This window comes from Montipora foliosa, chromosome 12, assembly GCF_036669935.1.
Source record: "Montipora foliosa isolate CH-2021 chromosome 12, ASM3666993v2, whole genome shotgun sequence".
NCBI classification, from domain to species: Eukaryota; Metazoa; Cnidaria; class Anthozoa; order Scleractinia; family Acroporidae; genus Montipora; species Montipora foliosa.
In genome coordinates this window covers 35690417-35702289 of record NC_090880.1, presented here as the reverse complement: position 1 = coordinate 35702289, position 11873 = coordinate 35690417, and the positions used below count along the sequence as shown (strand labels likewise).

The 11873-nt window shown below is 36.9% G+C and overlaps 1 protein-coding gene across 2 annotated transcripts in view; it reads right to left on the bottom strand.

Moving 5' to 3' along the window:
- Positions 1–155: 155 nt before the first annotated feature.
- The window catches only part of LOC137979726 (polyadenylate-binding protein 4-like), a 12831-nt gene continuing 1113 nt past the window's right edge, over positions 156–11873 (bottom strand). For both annotated transcript variants that reach the window (XM_068827054.1, XM_068827053.1), the window contains 11 exons: positions 11618–11803; positions 10054–10184; positions 8315–8536; positions 6767–6861; positions 4771–4903; positions 4554–4618; positions 3714–3890; positions 1479–1554; positions 1200–1400; positions 844–912; positions 156–609 (listed from right to left, as the gene is read on the bottom strand). In XM_068827054.1, the coding sequence (XP_068683155.1) occupies positions 526–609; positions 844–912; positions 1200–1400; positions 1479–1554; positions 3714–3890; positions 4554–4618; positions 4771–4903; positions 6767–6861; positions 8315–8536; positions 10054–10184; positions 11618–11803 (1439 nt within the window). In that variant the 3' untranslated portion in view covers positions 156–525. The remainder of the gene's footprint in view (positions 610–843; positions 913–1199; positions 1401–1478; positions 1555–3713; positions 3891–4553; positions 4619–4770; positions 4904–6766; positions 6862–8314; positions 8537–10053; positions 10185–11617; positions 11804–11873) is intronic.

Here is an 11873-nt window from a genome sequence, read left to right as displayed (position 1 = left end):
CTGTTCTGACTAGCTGACTCTATCTCAGTTATCAGCTCACGTACCAAACTGAAAACAGTTCAAAGTTCAAACTATTCACTGAAGTGGAGGTAGCAAGTGGTACATATCTACCGGTACTAAGTTGCTTTGAAGCTCCGTAAATGTCCACCTCTTAGGCACTAGCTACCCACAATGAGGTGAACAGGTGTCTTAGTATATACTAAAACAGTGAGATTATAATAATAACACAAAAAGATGATTTTAACTCATTTATTCCTACAATGATTACAATATTTTTGGGTGCAAATCCCCTGCGAAATGATTTTAGGTGAATAAGAAAGGATATTTGGACTTTGAGTAGCCAATTAGAGCAAGCCTTTAACACTATCCACTGTTTTGGTATAATCATCTCTGGTGTAGGTGAGAATGGTTTTAAAGATTCACTAGTCGCCCCAATTTGGGTGAATAATATGGTTGACTATCTTGGTGGGACACACAACATAGTGGATTCAGCTTCAACAGTCAACCCATTCATTCCTTTTGAAGCTACACAGTTCTCTTCCTTGTCCTTGATCCTCTGCAAACTTTGGGTTCAGCAACCATAACTTTCATTGGCATGCCACCAACAATCTGGAATAAAGGATTGAAACTTTTTTGCACACATACATCTTTTTACTTAAAAACAATCTGCAGGAGAGTTGTTGAGTATGTCTTCCAAATTTTGCACATCATGTATTTCTGCCACTCCTCACTAGCTTGCCAAAATCAGATACTACTACTTGCAGTCTAGCATACAAGGTTTTAAAAGCACAAATTTTACTGAAAACTGAAAACTCATGTTTCTACTTATGCTGGTACTCCAACCTTTCCATGAAGCTGTTTGATTGCTTTCTCAGCAGACGTGCTGTCACTGAACTGAATAAAGGCACAACCCTGTGAATACAATAAGGTGATCAGATGGCTTGGGTAGAGAGCACTCCTGTGGGAACCAGCCATACCAACATTCAGGGTCTTAAAACAACCGAACAAAAAAGTACTGCTTTTTAATTGCATCTGGAAAATCCTCAGTTTTCACATGATGTCACAGCTGCCATGTTGGCTGCCATTTGCTACCCTACACTTCTCATGTGGTTTTAATTGAATTGCGGAATGAGACAACCATGGGAAATGTGTGCTTCAAAGTAAAATGAGTCCCTCACACATTAAAATAAAAAAATTACCTTAGATAAGCCATTAGCATCACAGTTGAGTTTAACCTGAGCGGATCCAAATTCACTGAATTCATCCTGTAACTGGGACTCTGTGACATGTTTAGCACACACCACATACAAGCGACTGTTGTCTGCCTCATAATGAATGCCGAAAACTCCAAGATGGCCTTGCACTCCTTGAGAGCGTAGATTTGAACAAGCTAGCTTGACCTGAACACATAATGCTTTAGTGAGTTACAGGAAATATGTTACAATAATGATCACAGTACCGTAAACTTAATTTCTTACCAGTGCTACCTTCTGGTCATGTGTTAGCCACTGAAGACCTCTAATAATTTGAGAACTCATACCACCTTGAGCATCACTAACATAAAAAAACATATTAAAAACACTTACTAGCAGTTTAGGATTAAACAAATAAAATTCTTATACGACAAGCTATATAAGGCAACAAAGTTCTGAAGCCGTATTCTCAGAATAGAGCAAGTTTAGTATTGTCTTTAAAAAGCCCCGAGCATTATGGAATTTGGGGAATTTTAATTTGTTGGAAGCGAACTTATGAAAATACAGTAAATACCCGCATATAAGAACATCCGACTGAAATTTGGCCAGTAAAATCTCATAAATAAAGCGTATTGGAATAAGGAAACAGTACAGTACAGTAACTCATATCAAAGAACTATAGACCTTATTCATAAATGGCGGCCAATTTATAGTTCTTTTGTCGAAGTGCAAATTAGCCTACCAAGCCTCGATACCATACAGTGAATTGAAAAGAATTCTTGCTCTAAAATGAGGCTTCGTAGGCTAATTTGCAGGTGGACGAAAGAATTATAAATGTGACCGCCATTTATGAATAAGGTCTATAATGGTGTTCATGACTATTACAAAGTCTAAAATCTATTACAAAAAAGTATTATATGTTAAGGATGGTGCCTACTATAATAATTGTTATCGCACAAAAATAATGCTATGCATGTAGACACACTTGGGAATCCTACGGGTGATGCTTACTAATAAAGGGTTATTTTTAAAACTACCACGCAGGAGAAAGGAGAACTCAGCAAGTGCTCTTAGTGTCCAAAAAGATAATTGAGGGTAACCATTGATTAATTTTGTCAGATATACTTAAGCTTTTTACAAATATTGGTAATTGTCTTTGAAAAATGCATGGTTACCCCCAATTTTCTCTTTGGATTTTAATACGGTAACACTTGTTAAGATCTGCTTTTCCCGCATATTCATAAACCAGGCAAATAACTTTGAATGATTATTATTATTAGTAGGCACTGAGTCCTTAATTAAACATCTAGTAATGTATAATTTGACGTATTTATGAAACCAATTTTAAGGACATTTCAAGAACACTTTCAGGCTGATTTCTCACTAAGTAACCCTTAAATAAGAACAAAATCAACCTGAAACCTGAATCAGTGTTCTTTTGCCTGTACAGTAGTGTTTAATGTTACTAAAAGGATCAAGGGCAAGTTGTTCAAAAGCCAATTACCATAACACTAATCCATATCTTGAAGAAGATTATGACATGTTTCGATGTTACGAACATCATCGTCAGTTACAGAATATTTGAAAAACCGTTAGGACTACTAACAACTAGGCAAAACATGCATAATTAATTATGATTAAGTGACAAGAATTACATATTTGAGTGAGTTAGTGTTTGAAAGAATGTAGAACCTAAAGCGTAAGTGTCAGGTTGATGTGATGAACTTGTTGGACGGTTTAAATTAGGCTTTTCCCAATTTAAATACCAACCAAGGTTTTGAATTTTGCCTGACCAAAAAACCTCAACAGTGTAAATTTATGTTGAAGTAACCTAGGGTTAGCTGCTGCTTCTTAATTATTTTGTTTTTTGGTTAGATCATTTTTATTATTTATTTTTTGGCTTCACCAGACATACAAGTTATGGTAATTGTGAAGAAGAGCTTCCCAAAAAACCTGTCGGTCGACTGTCGGCCAACAGACTACTGACAGGTTACCAACAGTTGGCCGACAGACAGCCGACAGTCGACCGACAGGTTTTTTGGGGAGCTCTTCTTCACAATTACCCAAGTTACAAACTGTCACACACAAGTACTACCAGTGAGGCAATGATAAAGGCTGCGCGACCCACAACACTGGGAGCCAATTACTGCAGGAAACAAATCCATGTTCCCTCGGAAACTTTTGTGAGAATTTACAAAGCAGTAACACTGATAAATTATCATCACTAGAGGACTTTCTACCTTAGCATTATATACGACGGCCAACTTTAGTTTATGCCTTCAGAAGGCCGTTTTGTGCGGTCGAAATATAGGTGTAAACTAAAGTTGTGTCATCTCTTCATTTGTGGTCTATTACTTTTTTATTGCTTGGAGCAAACATCTACACAATATTTTATGCTTGTGGGACTTGCATGTAAGAAAACTTTTAATTCACTGAACTGCTATTTTAACTGAGGGAAAACAAGTCATGTTAAAATGTTAATCTGATTCTAAGAGCAAGGGTGTTTTTCATAAAACTTACTTTAAAAAAAGCGGTTGACGATTATTATTATTTGTTGACACCTGCCCCTCCAGTACTTTCATCATACTTTGATCAGTAGTGACATCAGCCTGATCCATACTTTCTTCAGCTCCTGTTCTTTGGAACTTCTTCTTGGGCATCTCTTGGTCCCACCTTGAAGAGCATCTCTTAGACTGTCTGCAAAAATTAATTATTACAAGCCATTTTCACTATAATGATAACTTCCAGTCAAGGTTTGGCTCGGCTAAGGCATGGGAGGAATGAGATTAGACAGAAATAAGCAGTCTGGGCAAAAGGGGACAGGCATGACACATGCAAAAACAAAGTCAAAGATGAGAAGGGAGAATGGAAGCAACTGTCTCACTGTGTTGGCAGTCTTGTTGTAAAAGCTCACAATTTGGGAACAAGAAGCCTTAGATTCCCCTGAAAGGTATTCCAGGAGTCGGAGACCACTAGGTTTCTAGCTTATTGCAGAGAATTACCGGTAAGCAATAATATTAAAAAAGACCTTAAAAAGTATGATGAGTATTTTGCACCCTAGACGAGGGTCATCTCTGGTGTAATGATATAGAGACGTTTGCTTTATTTTATGGAGAGTGAAAAGTTGTTGAGAGTTAATTGTTAACCATGTGGTTTTTTTTCACATCAGCAGCAAGTTTTTCCAGAAGAGATGAGTCCTGGATGAGGATGATTGCATAGATTAAGGTCCTGGTCCTTTATCATCACTACCTTCAAACAAACTGTAAGCTCTAAATCTTAGCTGGCATGAGCAACCATAACAAGCAAATCCTTTAGAACATTTCTTTTTAAGAGTGCAGTTAGTAACTAAGCATGACTTACTTCAAGGAAGGGTCATCGAGGTAAACAGTATCAGAAAACACTTTTCCTTTCTTCTTGTCCAACTTCTACACAGTAGGATAACAAAATAATTATTAGTTGTGGCACTAATTGGAATAACTTAATTGTGTGTAAGAAATTTAACTTGTCACTGAGAAGAGATGAAGAACCACAATAACTCAATCAAAATTATATAATATTAAGGAAAATCAAATGTTACCAGAGCATGTTGTTGTTGTTGTTGTTGTGCTTCCTTGGATATGGAGTCTTCACCATTCAGCAGTTGTTCTTCTCGGTTTTCCTGCCCCCAGCCTAACTGCATAGTGCGGCCATATATCTCAAATTCCTGCATGCTGTTGAAAGCAATTATTATTTTCTTGATTTATTTACCATTACAGCCTACCATTCTTTCATGAAGATTAACGGCTGGGGTATACTGCACATCGCAATGGTAATAAGCACTAGGAACTTCTGAATCAATGCTGAGAGAATAAAACAATTCACTGAAAACATGGGAAATTCATAGGTAATAGTTGTACTTACAATATTGTAATTGGCTTATTGCAGAGGTGCCAACCTATGGAGATCTAAAATCTGGAGATTTTTTCCATCCGGTCTCCCCACCCCTCCCCCCTCGATCAACCTACCCACTCCCCCTTCCCTCCTCTCCCCCCAAAAACGCACCCATCCATCCCCCAGCAGCTCCTTCAGAATACAAGAATATTCTGCCGCCATTGTGAATTTGCGGGAAAACAGGGTACTTATGTCAAGAATTTTTATTGGTCAATCGGAGATCCAATCAAACAATCGGTTATATGGCTATGATAGCTAAAGGAAGCCATTATGTTTAGTTCTATTAACGTGTGTTTGAAACCCAGAGATGAAGAAGAAATGCATTAGGAAAAAATGAAACGAGTTTGAAAAAATCGATTTTGTTCAAAGTTGGGGATGAAATTTGAGTCTAGAATGGAGAAACGTCTGTGAAAAAAGGTTTAGAGTCGTGTTTATCCGGGAGATTTAATGACACGTATGGGAGACCGGGAGATTCGTTCCATATCCGGGAGAGTTGGCACGTATGTTATTGTGCCCTTCATTGACATACAAGAAATGGATCACTTTAAGTTTAAGTTTATTTCAATCAAGAGTTTTGTTTTCTTTCAATGCAGTCATTCATACCAGTATCTTGTAAGCAAACCTTAATATGGTTCAGCATTGTCACTGGTGGAAAATCAGTCACCTTGCATTTTTAACAGTCATGTATTCCATCAACTGTTGCTGGAAATATGACTGTCAGTAGGGAAAGTTTAATGCATTGATTGAAAAATTCAGTGTCACTTATTCATGAACATAAAGGCCAGAAGCACATGCCAGCACTAAAACGAATCCAATTTAATGTCAAACTTGGTAAAGCATTCATCTTCAGATTGTATTATTGAAGATTGAATACTGGTAGGTTAATAATTTAAAACATAACTTTTCTAAAGTAAGTGGTAATAATTGAAATTATGCTGCAAACACAATTAAATTGAAATAAAACATAACTGATTCCAAGAAGGAATACAGTATATGTGAAATAACAATAATAATAATAATAATAATAATAATAATAATAATAATAGTGATTGTCACGCTAATCGCCATCGCAAGTACAGCAACGACACAGCTCAACAAGGTTGAACCAAAAGCATACTATGGCACCTCTGGCTGCTGTTATAAGGTTCATGTGTGACCTTGGAGCACAGTTTACAGCCAGCTAGAATCAGCTGTATGCTGGTTTTTGCTGAGGGGAAAAACTGGAGGACCCAGAGAAAAACCCTTGTAGCAGAGTAGAGAACCAAAACAACCTCAACCCACTTACGGCGTCTGGTCCGTGAACCAAACCTGAGCCACATTGGTGGGAGGCGAGAGCTCTCACCACCATGCCATCCACTGAAATGAGAATAATGATGTTACACTACCTTAAGTTTGTTAACTACCCATTGTAGCTTGAAACCCCATTGTTTAAAAAATAGCCATGTTAAAACCACTACCACATTCAGTCTTCAAGTAATCAATACATATTAAATAAAATCTCCAAGGCTATGCTAAATGCCCTCTTATGGCAGGAAATCTGCCAATTGATCAAAATAATTATATTAATGCAATAATAATCTAACAACAATAAATCTGACTAAAAGCAAGTTTCTGGAATAGAGGTATGTCATATTACAACTTACCAAATCAAAGCAAGCTCAGTTGATCTTCGGTTTGGAAATGTGACAAATCCATAACCTCTGGACTGATGTCTTTTCAAGTCCAACACTACATGTGCCTAAAAAAAAGAAGGTCAAAAAGAAAGGCAATGGCTGCTTATGCAAGTTTCCTTCACTTTGAAGGAGAACACACATAATTATATCTATAACTTCTTCTGTATACTCTGCCAAGCCATTGGAGCAGCTGGTTAGGCATTGTCCTAACATAAAGGAGGTTGTCGGTTCATTAATCAGGACCTTTAAATAACTCAGGAGAAAGCAAGCTGCTTCCTTAGTTTGTAATTATATCTGCATTTGGCTAAATTTTCTAGTTTTGACAGGTAAGGGAGATTAACTGAAGGTCACATTTCAACACTTGTAGAGTTACCCTTTGGGATATTTAAAGAACATCCTCGTTAACTTTATAGGAGCAGGGCATCAAGTTCATGAGATCTGGATGCACAGGGTGTACTATACATAATTAGTTCTCAGCCCCATTGAGTGACGTCGCCTGTCACAATAAAATGTTCATAAACCTGATAATTATTTATTATTAATGATAATAATGTTTTATTAATCAATCATAACTATTATCAGATACCCCACAATGGTTGAAATCACACTCACTAGATTTCTATCAATAAGTGAATAACAATGTACAAAATCGTCAAAAACATAAATTATTTTACTAAAATAATCATCATGATAAATTAGAAATAAACCATCTTGAGTGACTCACAAAGTTTTACTAACAAAAATGTATCGTCAAGATTAAAAATTGTTTTATTGAAAATAATGGGAGACCTCTTACAACTCGCTGAAACCATTCTGACCAACACAGCATAAATTACTCACGACTATAAAATGATGTGCAGATCACACCTAAACATTCACAAATGCAGCCTGCTGATTTAAGCATGAATAGTTACAACTTAAGGACAGTGCCTACTATTATTATTGCGCATACGTTCTGCGCCTCTCCCCATAGTCGGATTTCCCATCGGTAGTGCTTACTAATCCAGGGGATATTTTTGCGCGGTTTAAAACTATTTGGAGAAAGCAGAACTTAGCATTAGTGCTCTTGCTATCCAAAAAGAAAATTATGGATTGGATATCCAGGCATTTTTCAGAGATAATTAAGCTTTAATTTGGAAAGGAATGCCAATTACATTGCTTTGCATTTTAAAGCTTTTTACTAATACTGTTGATTAATTATCTTTGAAAAAAATTAATGCATGGTTATCCCCAATTATCTTTTTGGATTTTAATAGCACTTGTTGAGATCAGCTTTTCCTGCAAATCCATACAACTGTGCAAAAATACCTTTGAATTAGTAGGCACCGTCCTTAACAGCATAATAGCATCAACACAAACAATAAACTTTTCTTCCATCCCATTTGCATTAATTGTCATTCACCATCATGGTAAAGTGAGAGAGAGTACAATTTAACCAATTTCATGTATCTTTTATATGGTACATGGCATTACATAATTATGTCAAAAGCAATGATAGTTTATAAAATAATAATATACCTTCAGTTTATCTTTGTCACCTTCATCCACGATGAAGGTTTTGAATGCAGCATTTAAAATCTGAGATGACACCTCTCGACTCAATCCTCCAACAAAAACATTGCGCTTATTGGGAAACGCAATCATCATCTTCCATAGAGAAACATCTTTTTCATTTGATAGGTAAGTACAGTCTTGGATTCTCTCAGAAGAACTTGGCTTATCCTCAGAACCATCTCCTTCCTTTTTTAAAAAAAATCAGGCACAACAGGCAAAAAACACACAGGGAGAACAAAAGTTGTGGTCATTGTTCACTATTCATGCTTCAAAAGAACAAAAGACACAAGATGGTTGGAATGTTTCACTAATGGTCATAACATCTCATTCCACCCTCCCCTTCCAAGCTATATTCAAGGGTAACCCTCCCCCTTTCCCTCCTGAGAGGGACATGTACACACTTGAAGATTTTACTCTGTCAAACACAAGACAATTTTACTCTTTCAAAGGGGAGCAGTTGAGGGCTGAAAGGCTTAGTAAACCTTGTCCTGGCTCATGCTAAACCACAACTACATAGCTTTACAAATGAATAAAGGGGGTAGTTTCTAAAGAAACTGTCAGAGTGGTGCTGCACCAGTGGGGAAGCAGCACACAAAAATTTCGAAATGTCAGCTTTTAGAATCCCTGAATGGTGGTCAATTTACATTATCAACTCTGTTGATAAAACCAAATTTTTGTGTACATAGCTTTACCCTTACCATTGTGTAAACTCATAGAGCAGTATGGAAAGCAATGATCAAAGGACAGAGCGCATGCTTGAAGTTTCCCCTTTACTCATAGGGTGTCAAGTATTGAGGTACAGGTCAAAATTGGAAACTAAAAAGTACATCATGCAAGGAGCTGCGAGTGGGAAGTCAGGCAGGGTTTCAATAAAATTTAAAGCTGGCAGTTGGTTTATTAAAAATTGGTCATTTTGTTAGTGCAAAACATTATTGTTCTACGTTGTAGAGTAATGTTGGTGAGACAACATTCTGATTTAAAAGTGAAAGAGACACAGGGCATCTCCAAAATAAATTGTCTGTGTCTTAGGGTGCACGAGGAGCCAATAGGTTAACAAAAGGGAAAAAAATCAAAAACAAAACTTAAAAACATTGACTATACATGTAAACGGCATTGCACTGATAATATTGCATGTCTTGTTTCCTAATTGTCCTTATTCTAAATATCTCAGATAGTACACATGGTGTGATTGGCTAAATTAGTGGGCCATATTCTACAGTACCGCCCAGTACTGTACGGCTCACTAAAATTGAAACTTTCAAATTGATAAAATATTCTCTATAGTGTTTATCATGCCATTTCTGTTAGTACATAAACAAGCAAAACTGTCTTAATTTTGCAAGCAACAAATTCAAAAAGCCAAGAAGACTTTGTTTTTCAGATTTTGACAGTGCAATCTTTGTGGCAGTTCAACCTTCCACTTGACTTTGACTAGCTTCCTTTTCCACGTACCTGATTTCCTCAGAGATATAATAAATATTTTACTAACCTTGTTCTCTCAGTCGGTACTGTAAATTACGGACCCTTGTTTTTCCCCTTCAATTTATGGCCTGTAAATCTAAGGGGAAATACATGGGCCTTAATTTACAGTACAGCCCTTGAACTTGGTTAGTAAGAGGTATTTACAACTAGGATTAGATACCAGAAGAGAATTTTGAATTTCAGTGCTTTTAAATGACAGGTTAATGGTACATGTACTTAACGTTGCTGGCGCCATCCAACGAAAATAAGACAAAAGGCAGAGGGGGAGGATGAAATGTTTCTTGTGATGGCATTTGGCTGACATAATTCAGCATCTTCTTAACAGCAATTTCCTGCTCTTCACCTGTTGGAACTGTAAGTGTAAATTACTGAAATGTCAATATTGTTATTATCAACTGAAAGGTAAGATGTCCAGAAAGTGCATACGTGTGTTCTTATATCCATAAAAGTTAGCTTCATTTTCGCATTAAAGTGCCCCTACATGTATAGCTAACCCCAAAACATTTTTTTCACTAAAGTGAATCTTTGCACCTGTTCGAAACGCATTGCGGCAATTTTTTCCCTTTTCTAACAAATTCTGCCATTTTATAGGCGTGGAAAGTTGCAAAAATCCAAGCATCTTTTGTTCATGACTGAGTCAGAAGGGGAGTGGGTCTATTTGTGACTTGACGTCACAATCTACTTTGCATGCATGTTTACAAAGAGTTAATGCAATGTAAATCAGTTTGTGACATCAACTCCAGAATAGACCCACTCCCCTTCTGACTCGGTCATGAACAAAAGATGCTTGGATTTTTGCAACTTTCCACGCCTATAAAATGGCAGGTTAGCATTTTTGTAAAGGTTAATTACCGGTAGGTTGTTTCAACTATAGTACCCTTCACTATCCCCACCCCTACGCCCTATCCCTCACTCCCTACCCCTGAAATAGTCATGCAGACTAATTCATTGGTAATACGTGGAGCACACGAACTTGAGTCTGTGCCACAAGGCTAATCTGAGAAAATAGAGTAATGTTGTAGAATGTGCACACAGATGACAAGCATGACTGACAAACCGAAAGAAACCGTACAACTAAGAAAAACCAAAAACTGCTTCGGATACCAAATCCGAAAAACTGCTTGTATTACTTTGCCAAAAACCGAAAACCAACTGCTAACAATGGGAAAAATTACAAACCAAAACAGATGCTAAGCCCAAAAACCCAATTAAAAAAAGGTGAAAACCGCAAAACCAAATTCCCAATGTAATCGTGATTAATTACTGGTAAGCATGACTTTCTCGTATCTACTCCTGTAGATCAATCAGTTGTCAGCCACAGAGGTCCTATACTGGATTTGTACCCTGGTCAGGAATGTGTTGCCTCATTTCATTATTATCCATAATGCTTAAAACACCGTAGAGCATCAATATGGTAAGTTGATTTTGAAGAGTTAATGATTAATGCTGAACCTGGATAAATGCCACGAGAACACCTTTAGATAAAAATAGTTTTCATACTTGAGTCCAATGTTAATTTTACCACAATTGCTTGTAATCTTGCAATCTGATCAAGGCTAATTTGCCGTTGTCGATTAGAGTACAGCCAACACTGAACCACATTCGATTTGATAGATTTACAATGGATCAAGCTTTTCCAGTAGGGAAAAACATACACAAGGTGGATTTCAATGAATTCCCTAGCATTTCCACTTACTCTTTGGCTGTTTTACTTCAAATGCTGAGAAAGATTAAAAATGAAACAAATGCTTTTATTAGACAAACTACTACAGTAACCACACTTGCCTTCTTCTTGTTGTGGTTTTCTGAAAACAGTAACTGGTGCTTTTATCCTTTCTAGTTTTCGTCTCTTTAATTTTGTCATCTCGGGTGGTTTCTCTGTTTGTTTTTCAGTTTTCTGTTGAATTAGAGTCTCTTTCCTTTTTTCTCTTAACACTGGAGCTTCTTGACATTGTGGGATTGAGAGTGGAACTGAGATAAAACAAAACAAGTTACAGCAGGGAATTCTCCACTGTTATGAGACCTGTTCACTCAAACTAGC